This window comes from Octodon degus, unplaced genomic scaffold (genome assembly GCF_000260255.1).
Source record: "Octodon degus isolate 3935 unplaced genomic scaffold, OctDeg1.0 scaffold00018, whole genome shotgun sequence".
In the NCBI taxonomy this organism is placed as follows: Eukaryota; Metazoa; Chordata; class Mammalia; order Rodentia; family Octodontidae; genus Octodon; species Octodon degus.
This window is the reverse complement of record NW_004524594.1, coordinates 18,607,151-18,625,626: the sequence shown is the minus strand read 5'-3', so window position 1 is coordinate 18,625,626 and position 18,476 is coordinate 18,607,151. Positions and strand designations below refer to the sequence as shown.

The following is an 18,476-nucleotide window of genomic DNA, read 5'->3' as shown; positions in this document are numbered from 1 at the left end:
GCTCACAGTAACTTTACACACAAGAAAAAGTGTTGAGATTGTATTGTTAGAGAATTAGGAAAATAAACAGTAAGCTTTTGTTTACCTGTAGCTAAGAGAACTATTTTCCTGGTAGAATGCTTTGTGACCAGGATCAATCTGTTCTCCAACTGTCTTGACATTATTGTGGTCCTTCTAGAAATGAGGATACTGTGTGGCTTTTCCAAAGCTTTTAAGGATCCTCTTCCAGGGCTGGGGATATAGGTCAGTGGCATAAGCGCCTGCCCGGCAAGTGCAAAGTCCCAAGTTTGATCCCTGGTAAAAAAAATAAAATTAAAAAAAAAAAAAAAAAAAAAAAAAAGAACGCTTTTCCAAAAGGGAATTTCTGTGATTCAGTTTAACTATGAGTGAGGACTAGAACTCACATCAGGGAGATTCTAGAAACCAACAGGTACAAACGCAGAAACAGCTTCCCTGGGGAGCTCCAGTGGGTGGCCATCAGTCTCATGTCTGGCGCCAGTGGTGACACAGTATTTGGTATCTGCATTGTTTGGCTCTTCTTTGGCTACTGTCCTGTACCCTGACCTCTTGGGCTCCCGCTAGCTTTGGATCATGTGCTGAAAGGAGCCCTAAGAGGGCCCAGGTGTGAGCTTCTTGTTGTTAGCCTGTGTTTCAGTGAGACTACTATTTTTTTTTAATATTTATTTATTTGTGTGTGTGTGTGTGTGTGTGTGTGTGTGTGTGTGTGTGTGTGGCCAGCTCAGCCCACCAGGGGGCGGGGCTGGCTGGCATTTGGTGCTGGGGGATTGAACTGCGGTCCCTGTGCTTTGCTAAGCTTGTTCTAAGTAGGTACTTTAGACCACTGAGCCATCTCACCAGCCTGAGACTACTTTCTGAGTGTTGTTTTGCTCTGTTCTGTTCTGTTCTGTTCTGTTCTGTTCTGTTCTGTTCTGTTCTGTTCTGTTCTGTTCTGTTCTGTCATACTGAACCTCAAACCCAGTGCCTTGGGAGAGCCAGGCAGGCATTTTTGTCATGAGCTACACCTCCAACATGGTGAGGCCATTGTAAATATTGTATATTGAATCATCAGTTACTGGAGAAGAAACGCTTTCAGAAGTATAAAGTGTATTCTCTCATACATACTGGTCAGCATGCTCTGGAAATCCTGTGCTTTCCCCTTGTGTTCCAACAACACTATTAACAAGGCGAGGTTATTGTGTAAAAGGCGATGAGCTTCTGTTAATGATCTCTGATTTTCTCTGTGTCTGAAATGAAAATGTGCAAAGAGTGACCTTTGCCTCAAGGCTCTTGTGTGCCTGTGGCTTATATCTGTACCCCTCTCCTCTCTGTCATGCTTCCCTTACCCTGGATGTGGCTGGTGCACTGGGGTCTCCTTAGACCACAGGAAATGTGTGGTTAACACATGAAGAGATGGAAACGCTCGCAGCCACACCGCAAACGGTCAGTCAGCCCCACAGCTTGTGCTCTGAAGTGCATTTGCCACTCCAGACTGATTGGGTCCTTTGCCTTTTGTTGAAAACAAAAGTTATTTTGCATTCATGTGTTTTGAATACGTATTTTTTAGGTTATTGTGTAGAATCAAATTTGGATTTTTAAGATACTTCATAGGAACTTAGTTTGTAGATTTGCCCCATTTAGAGGAGATGTAATTTGCTTCTCCTTTTGGAGAGACCAATGACTGAGCACCCTACTGTAACATACTATGGAAATGATTGCTGAAAGTACAGCCTTTGAGCACTCTACTATGATTGCCTAACCCCAACTTTCTCCTTTACAAGTCTGCTTGGCATGGAAAATACCTCCTTGCATGGAAAATTGAAATTGTTTTGCATGAATTTTGCATGATGCTTTCATATTTTGAACATTTTTCATTCAGTCAAGATGTATGTTCTCTGAAGAGTTAATTTGCTTGTACTACTGAAGTTCACTAATACTAATAGTTATGTTCTTTTGCATTCCTAACCACCTAACATCAGGAAGATGAGGAGGGAAGCTGGGCTCAGGTTGGAGTCTTTCTATAATATTTCTTCACTCTGTAGCAACAAAAAGCAATTGAGTATGTAAACTTGTGTGATTTGCTTTAGTGGATGTTTTTTGCACCTTAATTTATTCATAGTATTGTTAATGACTTCAAGCATCAGTCAGGCAATGCACAGGATTAAAGAGTGCATCTCATGGACAATTTTGAACATTTCTCATACGAAGTCATGAAAGTTACTTTTAATTAACATGAGTTGTATTTATTAATAGAATCTTCTACACGAAGTCCCCTGGATTAGGCAGCTCCAGAGATTATGTACATGTAGCTTCCTGCTGGATTAGTTTTAGTTGTAAGATCTACTGGTGAAAAAAATCATGATATGTACTTCCAAACCTGAAAGTTGGCATAGGGCCTTTTCCTTTATTTTTGTATTGGTGTTTTACTGTCCTACTACTGTGTTGATTTAGAGATCTTCTTGGTAGAGTTCTTAGAAGTTAAGCTGCTCAATCACTGCGTGGAGATTGAAATTTTCAACTCCCTAATTCTTCACTTCACAGAAAGCTCGGCCCCAGTTGTTTTCCAGCCTCTGCGTTAGGATGATTTGATTAAACTCCCAGCTTCTCTGCCCTTGTGGGCCTTCTGTGGACACAGTGCAGTTCAGAGGGACTTGTAGTTCTTGAGTTTTTTACAATGGCACAGTTTCTAGGGGCTCAGAAGAGTTTGCGTACATCTGAAAACACTTATAAATAACTTCAGATTAGAATTTTCTGGATTATAAGATGATGCTTGAGAAAGTTATTTGTTTCCACTTCTAAAGAGTGAGTAGTCAGTTATATCACCTGGTTGGTCGTTTTGGTTTTTGTTTGTTTAAAAAGGAAGAGAGGCCAGGCACAGTGGCACGCATCTATAATCCCAGCACTAGAAAGGCTGAGGCAGGATTGCTACACATTTGAGGCCAGCCTGGACTACAAAGTAAGACTCTGTCTCAAAAATACAAAAAAAGGTTAAAAAATAAAAAATAAGGGGCTGGCCAGATAGTTCAGCAGATTACAGCACCTGCTTAGGCAGACTCAGGGGTTGGGTTTATTCCCCAGCATGCCATGCTGGCCCCACCCTGGGGCGCGCTGAGACAGGGATTGAGACTGGGTGTGGTGGCACGTGCCTGTAATCTCAGCCATTGAGAAGCTGAAAAACAGGAAGGATCACTATGAGTGTGGTCTGTGTAGTGAGACCCTCTAGGCCCTATACTAAATACTACAAAAAAAAAAGAAGAAAGAGGATAATTACTAAATGGGTTTCCTTGCCTGGGTTTATGTACTCTGTGCCTCCAGATAAATCACCTAAATTAACCTAAAGGCCTCATGACCAATAATGACCCATCAATCAGTGAATTAAACAGTGCATTTCGTAATTACATAAGCTTCAATATATTCAACATGAAAAAGTAGAACATGGTCACTGCTTCAGTGTGAAATAGCCAGCATCAGAGACATAACAGTGTAATTAAATAAGCTTAGCATTTGCTTTCTGCAGTGGAAGTATAAGAAGGGGCCATGCAGCAGATTCCAGATTTAACCCACATGCAGCGTCCCGCAGAAGCTTGGTGCACTTTCCCACCATCCTCTCCCAGATGGAGCTGCTAGGACAGAGCTGTGCATTGTGCTTTCCCTGTGCTGGCATTGAGTGGCTTGACTCTTTAAGGGGAGATTTAAGCCTGGGAAGAAACACTGAGGTGTGATCAGAACTGTTCGCTTAACAGATGTAAGGTAGGAGACTGGCTGTGTGTGGAGACTGTGCCACCTGCCAGTGAGAAGGGCAGCTAGAGTCTCCTCCTGGAGCTCACACTGTAGTGAGCTTGAGGCTGGGATTGATTTCCCTGTGCTTAGAGCGTGAGAACCTTTGTGCACTTCTTTAGAAGGTGGTGGAGGCGGCCCTGAGAGGAGGCCTTCCCTAAAACTGAGTCTGAGCTGCTGGTATCCACATTATCAGTAACTGCAAAAGTATACACAGTATACTCAAATATACTATTGAGTAAACAGAGATCTGGAGAGTCTGCTTCTGCGCAATTTTTTTACTTGGAAAAGTTCTTTCCTTCTTCTGCTCATTGAAAGATACATAATCAGCAGACCAGAAAACATCAAATATTCAGGCTATGAATACGAAGCCCATGAGAATAAAGGATTGAAGGACCGAATCATGGTAAGACTGTTAGGTATCTTAATGGTTAACCAAGTGGTGTGTTTCTCACTCATCATTTAAAGAAAGTTATGAAACCTTTTCTTTTAGAATGTCAGCATTCTAGGGCTGGCAAGATAGCTCAGTGGACTAAATGCCTACTTAGGCAAACAAAAGGGCTGGGATGCTCCATGTGCCTCTCCGGCTCTGCCTTCAGGCACACTCTGAGCAGGCAGTGGAGTCCAGGCGTGGTGGTACACACCTGTAATCCCAGTGCTGGGGAGGCTGAAAGTGAGACCCTGTATTTAAAAAAAACCAAGAATTTGAATTCTTAGCTGAGTCATCCCTTACATCTTGACTGGAACAAATAACAAATTAGGTCAGAAGACATTGTTCTAAAACAAACATGGACGCTAGGCATGGTGGCTTATGTCTGTAATCCAGCACTTGGGAGGCTGAGGCAGGAAGATCACCATGAGTTTCAGGCCAGCTTGAGCTATGTAGTAAGCTCAAGGCCTGCCTCAACTACATAGTGAGACCCTGTCTAAAAAAAAAAAAGAAAGAAAGAAAGAAAGAAAGAAAGAAAGAAAGAAAGAAAGAAAGAAAGAGGGGCCGGGGAGATGGCTCAGTGGAATAAAGCACTTCCCTGGCAAGCGCAAGGGCCTGAGTTCAATCCCCGGTTCCGCCAAACAAAAAATAAATAAATAATAATAAATAAATAAATAAAAAAGAAAGAAAGACAAACATGGATCCAAATGTGGTTGGCACACCTACTTGGGAGGCTTAGGCAGGAAGAAGTCGAGATAGAGGCCAACCTAAGCAACCCAGTGGTACACTGGGTTGTAAAATAATAAATAAAGGGCTGGTGAGGTAAGTCAGGTTAGAGTGCTTACCTAACATGTGAGACCCTGGGTTCAATCCAGGGGAGGTTGGTTGGTGGCTGTTAGGTTTTATTTTCAAGGATTCCTCAATCTCAATGTACCTTAGGATTCTTGCGAATATAACTTAATCTTCCTTAGCTAAAGAACATAGTGAACCACTATCTGCTATGTAGTTGTATGTAATGTGTATTTTGTACAAACCATGGACATATTCTGTTGGGCTTATCCCAAAAGATTTTATGGGGTGTAGTGCATATATACATTTTTTTTTTAATTTTTACTTATTGTTTTGGTATTGGGGATCAAACTCAGGACCTTGCACTTGCCAGGCAGGTGCTTATACCGCTGAGCTATCTTCCCAGCCCTATAAATATTTTTAAAAATTAATTTCCAGTTCATTTTTTACATTTAGAAATGTAGCTAATTTTTGTGTATTCATGATACCCAGCAACTTTGCAAAATTCATGTATAAATCCTAATAGCTGTTGTATGCTCATTGTGTCAGTTACTCATAGAGCTTTATTTCTTTCCCAACTCATAGCCTCTTTATGTCCTTTTCCTGACCTTACAGTGGCCAGTATTGCAGCATATATGCAGTGAAAAGCGGACACCGCCTTTGCTGCTTTCTGTTCAGGGAGGCATTCAGTCAGCCCTTCATCACTAAGGAATATGTTAGCTTCAAGCATTTTGTAGATGGCCTTTCACAGACTAAGGCAATTGTCTGTCTTTCTTTTCTTTTTCTTTTTCTTTTTTTGTTTTGACAGAACTGGGGATTGAACTCAGGCCCTTGTGCTTGCCAGGCAAGCGCTTATTCTACTGAGCCATCTCCCCAGCCACAGTCTTTCATTCCTAGAATGCAAAGAATAGCATAAATGAATGATGAATCTTGTCACATGTGATTGAGATATTATAGTTTTCTTTGTTGATCTTTTGATAGGGTAAATTTCATTGGTTGTTCCCCCCACCCCATAGTTACTGACCCAACCTATTTCTGAGACAGTAAATCCACTTGACATGATGCTTCATTTTTCATGTAGTCCAGACTAGTCCCAAAATGAAAACACTCCTGCCCCTGCCTTCTGAGTGCTGGGATTACAGGCATGCACCACCATACCAGACAAAAAAAATGTACATCCTGAAGCCAGATGTGATGATGCACTCTTGTAGTCACAAATACTTAAGAGGCTGAGACAGAAAGGTCAGTTGCCAGTTGGATGCTTTAATGTCCTATGACATTTGAGTGTTTATACTAAGATTGGTATCAATATGGTGACCTTCCTGCTTGGGGAGTGCCTATGGATGGCCACTACACTCAAGCTTGGGCAATATTGTGGAACTTTTGTCTCAAAAAGTTGGGTGAAGTATTCTATAAGATATATCTAGGTTAGGTTGCTTCTCAGATTAAAGCACCTGCAAGCAGGCACAGGGACCAAGGGTTTTATCCCTGGGCCTGCAAAGCCAGCCATGCCCCTAGGGTGCACTGAGATGGTGATTGAGACTGGGTGTGGGGATGCATACCTGTAATCCCAGCGTTTAGGAGGCTGTAAACAGGCAGATCACTATGAGTCCAATGTAGTAGACCCTGAACACTCTGTAGACCTTTCCCTAAAGTACAGAAAAAAAATAATGAATAGATAGTATTGTTTTAGTCTATATCCTTCCCAAATTTTTTCCTTTTCTTGCTCCTTTTTTTTTTTTTTTTTTGATACTGGAAATTGAACTCATAACCTTGGGCTTCCCAGGCAGCACTATGCCACTGAATTGTTTCCCTGGCCCTCCTTTTCTTTTAATTGGCTAGTCCAACCAGTTATAAAGAGAGGAGTGGTGAAGTCTTGCAAATTTGTGTTTCTGTTTTTATACTGTTTGGCTTTTTTTGTTTTGTTTTGTTTTGTTTTTGTGGAACCGGGATTGAACTCAGACCCTTGCACTTGCCAGGAAAGCACTTATTCCACTGAGCCATCTCCCCGCTCCCTATACTTAGTTTTATTAGTTGTTGGTTTATCTTTTTGAATTTACTGATTTTAAAATACACATGTCCTGTAGAAAAAGAAAGTATTAAAAATAAAATCAAAACCAGCTAGAGCTCGTATTAATGATTTGAATTGATTCTTCAAACTTGTTCATGAGATGATCATTCTTTGTTCTTGTTGCATTAAAAACTGGAAAGAGAATTTGTAGTCAATTATGATTTTACTATTCATTGGTAAATAAATTTATCATGAGTCAAAATTTTGATATGATTTAAAGGCAGGAATGGTAAAACATTATTCAGAAATTATAAAGAGCAATGTTGTCATTAATTTAGCCTTTGAGAATACTGTCTAGATTAAAAAACTGAACTAATGTCACCCATCTATTGAAACCAGACACTTGCATATGGAGACATGAACCATGAGTGGATTGGCAATGAGTGGCTGCCCAGCCTGGGCCTCCCTCAGTACCGTAGCTACTTCATGGAATGCCTTGTGGATGCCCGGATGCTGGACCACCTGACCAAGAAAGACCTGCGGGGACAGCTGAAAATGGTCGACAGTTTTCACAGGTGAGTTACTGCAAATGGGTCTTACTAATAGAACAAGAGACTTCACAGTTGCCACATTTAATCTCTTATTTTTGTAAATAGAAACAGCTTCCAGTGTGGAATTATGTGCTTGCGAAGGTTAAATTATGATCGAAAAGAACTGGAAAGAAAAAGAGAAGAAAGTCAGAATGAAATAAAAGGCAAGTACCTTGTGCTTGATGGATGCCTGCTGCCTGCCAAGCAGCTTCATTGATTGCCTATTTTTAAAAATGTAGGAGCCAGCTGAAGTGGCACATACCTATAATGCTAGCACTCAAAGAAGGCTGTAGTAGGAGAATCACAAGTTCAAGCCTCACTTAGGCAACTTAAAATTAGTAAAACCTTCTCTTAAAATACAAATTATTTAAAAAATAAAAATTATAGAAGAGCTAGAGATATAGCTCAGTACAAAAGCCCTGCATTTATTTTCAAGTACCTCAAAAAAAAAAAAAAAAAGGCTTAGTGGTAAGGCACTTATGTAAAATTTTCATTGCACTCTTGGGTAGAATTTGATCCCTAGTACGGCAAAAACAAAAGCAAAATAACCACGTATTTGTACAGGAAAGGTGGCAAACAGTTGCAGTACCAGCTACTAAGAGTCCTAAGGCAGAAGAATCACAAATTCAGGGCCAGACCCTGTCTCAAAAAACTAAAACTAGATTTTAAAAATGGGGATGCTAAAATTATAACTCAGTGATGGAACACTTGTCTAACATGTGCAAGGCCCTGGCTTCTGTCTCTAGTACCACAAAAAAATTCAGGGAAACTCTTTAAGTGGAAACAACTGGCCTGGCATGGTAACAAGAGGAGGGATGAGAGGAATGCCGTGAGGGAGTGTGTGCTTATCTCAGTCTGTTAGGCTGCCCATCTTGGGGCTGGCATTATTCCATGTGGTTTTCCTTTTGTTAGTGTAACCTGTATGCACTCACTCTCAGAGATGCTGTCCCATACTATTAGATCAGAGCAAGGTAAAGAAGCCGCTGCCTCATGGCTCTGAGGCCTTCTCCAAGGGCTATGGCAGAACACAGAGCACTTTGCAGCTCTGCTTCCAGAGAGAGAGGCAGAGGCCAGGCAACCTTCAGCCTAGCAAGCACCACCCCCCGCTTTGTGAGATGATCTCACTAGTTTGCCTGCCTGATCTGGGTTTAACCTTGCGATCCTCCTGTGTGCCACAGCATCCTTAGTAACTGGGATTGCAGTCCATGGAGAAGGTGCAGAGTGTCCTGTGGGCAAGGGAAAGGCATGTCAATAAGAGACAGGCTAGGAAGTATAAGAGGGCATGGCAGCACCCCTCAGATTGCCGTGGGACAGGCATTCCCTCTGAATCCAACACTGAGTGTCATGCTCAAGAATCTCCTGCAGTTCTTTGAAGTTCTAATAGCACTACAGTGAGAAGAAGCAAGGCTTATTAAATAGTGCATAGTATTAGGCACTGTGTCAAGCCTTCCATGCTTGATTTATTCAGACTGCGTCTTGGTTCTGTGTTATTTTCATCTTCATTCTCATGTCCTTTTCCAAAATAAAAGGATGGGGGTCGGGGAGATGGCTCAGTAGAATAAATGCTTGCCTGGCAAGCTCAGGGTCCTGAGTTTGATCCCTGGTTTCGCCAAAAAAAATAAAAGGATGATTGATTGAGGTTGTAGCCCTGTGGTAGAGTGCTTGCCTAACATGTACAAGGACTTGGTGTTCAATTCCTAGCATTGAAAATAATAAAGAACAGGTTGAGGTTTATTTAGAAAAGAAAATCAGAAATGAAATGCATTAATCGATTTAATTTGTTTTTTGTGTCCCTTCTACATATTTCTTCAGTTGGCAGAAGTTGTCTTGAAAGGCTTGGTGATTGGATATATTTTTAGAATGACTTCTTTTAGGTCTCTACTAGAGTAAATTTAATAATTTTATTTGCATTAAGATCTCCAGAGTCTCTAGTATGTTAGAGAATGTCTTTAAAGTTGTCTTTTTAAAATGAGAGAAATGTTAAGATGTTTAAGGTGACAAAATCTTCAAAATTAGAAGCAAAGGGTTTGTATTGACCTGAACAAGGTGTCTGAATTGTCACTGTCCCTGATCCTTTTGTGATGGAGAAGTGTTCCAGGAGTCTCTGAGTTCTATGTAGGAAACTTGCTTATATGTGGCAGGTGTTTGGATTCTTACATTCTTCTGCATTCTGTCTACGGGCCCTCAACCTGTTCTTTGTTTTTTGCAGTGCTAGGAATTGGACCTCAGGCCTTTTGTATACTAGGCAAGTGCTTTGCCACTGAGCTATATCTGCAACCAAACATCCTGTTTTGTTCCCTGAATATATCATATTATGTATCTTATTGTAACCCTTTGTCCACTGGAAGGGAGTCCTACAGGGGAAGTTTTTGTTACAGTGAGGCAGAGCCAAAACACCTATATGTAGATGTTGTGTCTGCCAGTACTTGTGGGGATGGAGTCTTTTCAGGAACTGAAGGATCAGGATCACTGCTAGGAAGGAATCTTGCCCTGGCATTATAGGATGTGTGTGATGAGGCTTTCTGAAGCCGCATTAACAATTGCTCTGCTCTTTCACAGATGTGCTTGTTTGGAGCAATGATCGAGTGATTCGCTGGATCTTATCTATTGGCCTTAAAGAATATGCAAACAATCTCATAGAGAGTGGTGTTCACGGTGCACTTCTGGCCTTAGATGAAACCTTCGATTTCAACACACTGGCACTGTTGTTACAGATTCCAACACAGAATACACAGGTGACACCAGAGTCTGTCCCCATGCATTTATAGATAGTTGTTCATTTGAATGGGGAGAAAACTTAACTCTAGACAACTAGTAAGCTCTTTCCATAACTACTCTCAGATAGTTCAAAATAAGCAAATGCTTGATTTTTTACTTCGTCTGTCTTTCTATTTTATGTTGCTAGCATATGAGTCTTTTAAGTCTTTGTTTTAAAATATTGTAATAAATGAGTAGCATTCTTCGGATATATTTAGTTATTGTTTTGTTACTTCAGGCCCGAGCTGTCTTGGAAAGAGAGTTTAACAACCTTTTGGTCATGGGGACTGACAGAAGGTTTGATGAAGTAAGTTTTCAGCTTTTTTCCTCTTCTCAGTGTTAGAGATCAAAGTCAGGGCTTCATATATGGCAGGCAAATTCACTGAGCTGTACTGCTAGACCACTATTTAATTTTTGATAACCCTCAAAAATGATTTTAGCATCATAAAACAAATTGCCACCTATGGTTAGAGTCTTAAGTTGTATTTTGGTGACAGTGAATATCCTGCCTCAATCCCTGTGTTTGGAAGTTTTATTTCTGAAGTATATTAAATTTTCCTTGTGCAAAATCATAACTCAGATATTCCCACATGTTAGGATCCTTCACTGGGCTTCAAGTATACTTGATTTTCACGAAAAAGATAGAAGAGCTAACTCTAATTCTGAAATGCTTTTTGGCATATTCACCATAAGCCAGTGTTACTTATAGCTTGAATATTTTGAAAATAAAAATAATGCATTCTATAGCAGGAAAGTACTTTGTCCACGATAAGAAATGAAGCATCATGATGACTGAGAAGAACACATTCCTGGTGGCCTGGAACTGTCCTCTTTTCTCCAGTTAGGGCCTCGCAGGAATGTCACCATGCTTCCTTTCACACTCAAGTTCCAATTGCAGCAGTGCATTGGGAGTTAATTAAACCAAAACAACCATAAGTTAAGGGGTCATCCTGAAGGACAGTTACCTTTACTGAGTGTGTCCTTGACTTTTTCTGTTTTTTAATTTGCCAGGACGATGACAAAAGCTTTAGGAGAGCACCTTCATGGAGAAAGAAGTTTAGACCAAAGGACATTCGAGGGCTGGCAGCTGGGTCAGCAGAGACACTCCCTGCAAATTTCCGAGTCACTTCTTCCATGTCTTCCCCCTCTATGCAGCCAAAGAAGATGCAGATGGACGGTATGTGGTGGGCCATGTAACCCACCACTTGCTGGGAGCATGTATGCGCTAATAATTACCTAGAGTGGCCATTTAATATGTTACAAAGCATCTGAGTTTGGTTGCATGACCAGATGTAAATGCTTCAGAATTAACCCTAACATTTGTTTGTAAATGGTTAACAACATAAATAGAATTTTTAAAAAACTTGTCTGGTTGAACGTTAGCATACTTGCCCAACTAATGAAGCTGAGCCCCCATCTGTGTTCTCAGGGCTGAGGCTGATGTCCCTGTGGGTTCCAGTGTGTGGCAGCCAGCCCTCGCCAATAAAATTGCAGTGTGATACCTTGTACTTCTCCCCACCCTGGAAAAAATGGCTGAGTAAACTTCAGCACACAACTTCCAGCTTCTGCAAACTGTCTTTCCTTTTTCCTTCCTGCTGCTGTTATCTTTCTGTATATTTACATGTGTGCCATCTAAAGGACAGGGAAGAAGATAAGAGCCTTGGAAACTGCTAGGTCAGCCCTGCTGCCTTACCAGGGATAGATGGCAAGGCAGTGGCCTTGCCAGTTAGGGTCAGGATGTCCCTTAGATAACCACTGGTCCCTGACGGCCGTAGATGTGATCTTCTGCGCACCTACTAAAAGGCAGGCACGAGCTCAGGAGATAGCCTAGATCCGCATTCGGCTCTGGTGCTAGAAGTGCAGTCTTGAGCCAGTCATTTAGCTGCATTGTGTCTCAGTTTCCACAGCTGTGAAACATCACAGCGGACATCACCGTGCTGTGGTTTGATGATTAAACGGGTCATCTGGGTCAAGCTGATGGAGTCCTGAGCCCTGTGCCATTCCTGACAGTCTCACTTTTATGTGGAGACTTTATTCATTCTCCTTTCTGATGCACATGGCTGCGCTATATAAAGTGTACCAGTGTACAGTCTTCTTTTCCTCTTGCCTATATGAAAATCAGAAAAAAGTACGTTTGAGTAAAGTTTTTTAAGATGAACATTTCTGCTAGTGGTGGCTCTCAGGGAAACTTTTTATACAAAGTTGTGTTTTGTTAAGAGTTCAAAAATACAATCAGAAAAAAATCTAATGTGTCTTAACTAGCAACTTCTTAAAAATTAGCATTTTTTTCCCCTCAAGGAACAAATGTTGGCAAGGCATTGAAGTCAATGCCTGTAATCCCAGCACTCAGGAGGCTGAGTCAGGAAGGTCACAGAGTTTGAAGATAATATGGGCCATAAAGCCAATTTAAGGCTAGGCTGAACTATGCAGTAAGACCTTGCATCATAAATAAATAAGCTGCGACTTGGCATTCAGCTTAATAATTTCCATTGGTTTACTGAGTAGTCTAAATGAGTACTCACGTTTTCCCTGTACCTTCAGTTTGTTTCCCCCTTAAGAACTACATTCTCTCCCTAAACATTAAGAGCAGCATTAACATAGCTGGGTGTGGCACATGCCTATAATCCCAGCACTGGGGAGGCTGAGGCAGGGGGATTGCTGAGAGTTCACGACCAACCTGGACTATATAGTAATTTCAAAGCCAGAGTGACCTACAGAGGGAGACCCTATTTCAACAAAACAAAAATAAAAGAGTAGTATTAATAGTATTAATGAGTTTGTTGCTTATTTCATTTTTATTGGTGGCAGTGGGGGGCTATTTTGTTGTTGATTTGGGATTTTTTGGTGGTACTGGGCATGGAACCCAGAGCCTGAACAGTATATTACATCCCCATCCCTTTTTTTATTTTTGAGACAGGGTCTTGCTAAGTTGTCCAGGCTGGGCTTGAACTTGGAGTTTTCCTGCCTTAGCCTCCTGGAATGCTAGGATTATAGGCATACACCCTGCAAAACAATAAATTTGAATAGATTAAAAATAAACTAGAAAAGGTATAGGGGATATATTATTTAAAGACAACTATGCCCACCTTGGTAAGGTGGATTGTTTTAAGTGACTTGAAAGTCAGTGTGAGGTAAATTACAGTATGTCTCCTAGACTGAAAGTTTATAGTGATTGCCCCATCTCACCACCAACAGCTAGCTGTGTTTTCTAAAACTGTGGCAGGATGTTACTAAGAAGTATTGGGGTATTATGCCAGGCATGGTGGTACACACCTATAATCCCAGCACTCGGGAGGCTGAGGCAGGAGGATCATTGCAAGTTTGAGACCAGCCTGGGCTACAAAGTGAACTGTACAGTGAGACCCTGTCTAAAGAAGACCAAAAAAAGTAGTACTGGTATACCTGTTGGAAAACAAACACTGTACAACTGGAAGTAAGAATGTCTGCTAAAGATGTTGAAAGCTCTCTACCCAATTTGTGACAGGGCTGGACTTACCTGTTTGGACACCCAATGTTTGTCAAATAAGAACCCCTATCTCAGTGTTCTCCATTCTTTTTTGTAGAAACTGAGACAAGCTTTAGTCTTCTGAGAGAAGTTATGTTGGTCATGGCCCCTTCAGCTGTGCCTCTTCACCTGCAACCCACTCCTGAGAGCAGTGAGTGTAGGACAGCTGGCTTTCCCTCCTCCCCTTCACTGGGCTGTTGATTCACCCTGTTTCATTCTTGGAGGTGCAGCTGTTGGGCAGAAGAAAAAGTCCAATTAGTATATAAAAGCATGGTTTAAAGAGATACAAGCTGTCCATGTAGGATGGTTGTCCTTTATGCATAAGTACACCTTGAAATTGTTTTCATATCATAGGGTCCTCTATTATGATCTTAGGTTAAGTGCCAGTGTCCCCAGGCTCCTTGGGTGGTGGAAGAACCACCTCTGGGCAGCCCTCGTGCTCTTGCCATGGCTCCTCCCTCCCTCTGCCAGGCACCCCGAGGGCCCCTCAGTAGTTACCATTGTAGTTGTGGAGATGTGTGTCTTACCTGTGCCCTGTGTGATGTGTTAAAACTAACTGCACGCTGTGTTTGCACGCTTCCTCTCGTGGTTGTCGGAACAGGCAGTGTATCAGGAACACAGAGGTTGGATTCTGCTACAGTCAGGACTTACTCCTGCTAAAGCCTCCTGTTGGTGAGTAGAGAGCAGCATAATCCCTGGAGATCGTCCCTGGCACAGCTGTCTGTAGTGTGAAGCTGTAACATAGTCAAGAGTGTGGACTTAGACCATGAGAATTTAAAAATTGGGGATTTAAAAATTATGGCCATTCTAGCTTTGTATCTGTTAAGGTGATTTTGGTGTTACAGTTGACCATAAAGAGGTCAGTGTGTCCTCATTTTTGTTTCATTAACTTTCATTTTTACTAGTACATGTTTGTTGTACTTAAATTCATGGGGAGTTGGTACCTATACATAACACATCCTAATTCTTTTTACCTACCCTCTCTCCCCTTGTGTCCTCCAATTTTTAAGGAAAAACATGTATTTCCACTTCTTCCTTAAAGCTGAAAAATGAGTGCTCACTTTTAAGTGATCTGCTGATGCCTTTGATGGGGGGGATGGACAGGAGAACGGCAGCTGAGGGAAGGAAGCCCCACTTAACCAACCATTGACTAGGGTCAGCGAGATAGCTCAGCAGACTAAGCACCTGCTTAAGCAAGTGCAGGGACTAGGGTCCTATCCCTGGCACCACGTGCTGCACTGCCCCCGTCCCTGGGCATGCTGAGCTGGCCACCGAGACCAGGCATGGTGGTGCATGCCTGTAATCCTAAGGCTGAGGAGACTGAAAACAGGAGCATCACTACAAGCCCAAGCTGCATAATGAGACTGTACCAAATACTTTAAAATTAAAAAAAAAAAAAAAAAAAAAAAACTCCTAACAGCTGACTGACACCAGCAGGCCAGAGCCTGGGATTGGGGATTATCTCTTCTTCTTTGTTTGTACACAGTGGTACACAACTTCTAGACTTGCTCTGTTATATACACACATATACATCCGTACTGGTGATTGAACCCAGGGCATTTAGAGACAGGGTCTTGCTAAATTGTCTAGTCTAGGTTCAGACTTGCGGTCCTCCTGCCTTAACCTTTTGGCATCCTGGGATTGCAGACATGTGCCATGATGCGCAGCAGAGAGATTGCATTTTAAACACAGAGCTGCATTGCTGTGCCTGGGCTCCAGTGGCCCACCTGTGTCCTGGTGGTCTGGAGCTCCAACTAACAGCAGAGGTGCCACTGACCCACGTTCAGAACCCCCCCAGCTGGAGCTCTGCCTCCTCTTCTCAGGTTTAATACCGCATCTGGAAGCTTGGATCGGCACTGTAGTCTTTTCTTTTAATTTTAACTTTTAGAACTATTGCAAAACTGCAGACAGTAAAGGAGCTCTGGTTGGTGAGTGCAGTCCTTGGTGTTCTGTCTGGTGTTGCTCCAGGAGCCAGGAGGTCTGGGGAAACGGGAGCCAGCAGCGGGTCTGAATTCATGGTACTTTTGCAGGTCACTTGCATTAAGAGAGGCTTTTTGTTTGTTTTTATCTTCCAGTTTACCCACACTACTTCTACAGATGATTATGCAGCATTTTGAATCCAACAGAGACTACATTTTTGAACTCAATGGAATCTAATCTGTTAATACTTGTTATATGGACCTTAAGATATTTTATTACAGAGTTTTTAATTAGTGAAAAATTCATGAATACCATAGAGAAAATATTTTAGAATTTAATGTTTCTTATATTTATGTAAGCTTATGACTTTTCATTTATATAGTTACTTACTTTTTCATGTATATCCAGGCTATAAATATCTTCTTGAATCAATTCATGTTCTTATACCTAATTTTAGTCTTTTGAATGAATGTACTGTAATGCTTGTATGTATAAATCCTATGAACAAAATATAGGGCTTTTGTAAATTATGCACTTATTGTAATTATCACTGTTTAATTTTTAATGATAAGCCATGACAGAGAAAAGGATTTTACTACATTTATAAAATCATCATGACACAAGCAATGTGCATTATCCTTCACCTAGCTCTACATCAGTCATTTTAAAATAAGCAGACTTAATTCCGAGCAATTGTCATGTTTTAAGGTTGACTGACCTTAACTGTACTTTTTCTAGCAAGAAATCAGCATCTATAAAATTGAGACTGAACAGTTACACCAGAACACTATTAAACTCCCTTAGCACTGTTCCCCTTTCCTCATCCTTTCCCCGGACTTGGGAAACTTGTCTTCAGAGACTTGACCAGAAGCCATGAGCTGGGAGCCGCTCTCAGCAGGGCTGGAGAAGCCAGGGGGCCAGCCCCCGCTTGGCACCTTCTCTCCGCCTCTCCTGTGAGCAGAGAAGGTAGAAGGTGCCCTCCAGCTGTTCTTCGAGGACCAATCACTGAGCACTGTGCTCACATCTCACAGACTTTGCTGCCTGAGCAGATGCAAGCAGAAAACCCTGAAAATAGTTGTGCAACTCTAATAAAGGCCTTATTTTTCATATGTAAGTCATTTTTTCTACATTTGTTTGTAAACATGCTTAAAGAATGAATCTAGTCATTTTTAGCTTTTGATGCTATAGCCATTTTGGATTGTACAAGTAGCAAGGGTAACTTACTTTTTAAATGGCATGTTTAAAAGCCAGCAAGGAAGGAGTCAGGTCATGGTGCGTTATTTATTATGCAACTGATACATAGGTAGAAGCAGCATGTCTTTTTACATTTGGTTTCTGCTTTCAATTCCCTTGTACAATTCATTGTTACAGTTCTGTTTTTCTATTAATCTTTTGTGAACTTCCTGATTATGTAACAAAGTGTACAGTCTACTTTTGAACTATTTTTATCACAGTATTATTTATTGCTTTCTTTCAATAAAGTACTGAAGCATTTTCCACTGCCAATAAAGAGTTCTGTGAATAAGCCATAATTACATTAAAAGTTGGCCTAGCTGTTTTGTTTCCTGCTCCATCCATCCAGGCTGGTTCCCTGAAGGCAGCGTCACTGTCTGGAAGGTACATTACGGAAATCAAATAGAAAGCTGAAGATGTTAAGTGCAGGATTGGGGGCATTGGCCAAGAGAAAATGGGGTCCTGCTGCAACCTGGGCCTGGTTAGACCAGGTTGGAAAGTGCCCCTAGTGCATTTGGGGTTGGGACACTTGACAGGCTTGACTCTTGCCACTGGAGAACGTGGAGTAAGAGAATATGGCAGGACCCATGGTGCTACTTGCAGACAATTTTCTATGCACGTTACACCTGGCGCACACAGCACAGGAATGTGGAGTAGAATATGGCAGTCAGAAGAAAGTAGTCATTTCCTTCTGGGTTCTCCACAGAAGAGTCCTCACCTCTTGAAGCTTGGAGGGGTGCCTTGAGGCATCTCCCCAGCCCCCACCCCCCACCCCCGCCACACAAACACACACCAGCACCACTACAGCATTAGCCAAGCTCCTAGGCTTCACACAGATGCAGATCTTGAAGTCAGCTCACATGGAGGGCTGGAGGTTTGTTCTATTCATGCTTTGTAGTATTCTGTCAGAATCCACATGTGGACTATTCTCGGCCTGGAGCCCAGTGCAAATCACCATGTCAAATGGGAGCCTCGCTTTTCCCACGTGACCCCTTGGCAACAGCTTCTTGTGATTTGACAATGAATCCATAAACAGGTTTTGCCCTTCACTTTTGGAAGAAGCCAACGGTGGAACACAGTCCTTTACTCTTGATGGGGGGTAGTTGAGTTGATGACTTGGGGCTTTGCCTTAATTCCACAGTTCTTCAGGTGGGCAGAATGCTATCATAAAACTTAAGTGATGTAACTTAATACTGTAGCATTTCAAAACTGATAGGGCTGGGGAGATTTTGATCACCAGTCTTCAACCCTCCCCTGGAAAGAGAAAGAGAGGGGTGCGGTACAAGGTAGATAAGTGGCATACCACTGAGCTATACTTCCAGCTCCATTTTGTTAATCGAAGTAAAATATGAATACCATTTAAAGTAAAGACATCGGGGCTGGAGAGATGGCTCAGTGGTCTAAAGCACCTACTTAGAACAAGCTTAGCAAAAGCATCAGGGACCGCGGTTCAATCCCCCAGCACCA

General features: G+C 41.8%; 1 protein-coding gene across 8 annotated transcripts in view; it reads left to right on the top strand.

The window, feature by feature from the left end:
* Positions 1–17,271, top strand: part of Ppfia1 (PTPRF interacting protein alpha 1) — a 111,923-nt gene extending 94,652 nt beyond the window's left edge. For 4 of the 8 annotated variants that reach the window (XM_023710811.1, XM_023710808.1, XM_023710806.1 and 1 more), the window contains 8 exons: positions 1,378–1,440; positions 7,404–7,579; positions 7,661–7,758; positions 10,154–10,329; positions 10,590–10,658; positions 11,363–11,528; positions 14,458–14,528; positions 15,932–17,271. In XM_023710811.1, coding sequence (XP_023566579.1) covers positions 1,378–1,440; positions 7,404–7,579; positions 7,661–7,758; positions 10,154–10,329; positions 10,590–10,658; positions 11,363–11,528; positions 14,458–14,516 — 807 coding nt within the window. In that variant the 3' untranslated portion in view covers positions 14,517–14,528; positions 15,932–17,271. The remainder of the gene's footprint in view (positions 1–1,377; positions 1,441–7,403; positions 7,580–7,660; positions 7,759–10,153; positions 10,330–10,589; positions 10,659–11,362; positions 11,529–14,457; positions 14,529–15,931) is intronic. The other 4 variants (XM_004627106.2, XM_023710810.1, XM_023710809.1 and 1 more) reach the window with 3 other exon arrangements.
* Positions 17,272–18,476: the final 1,205 nt, after the last annotated feature.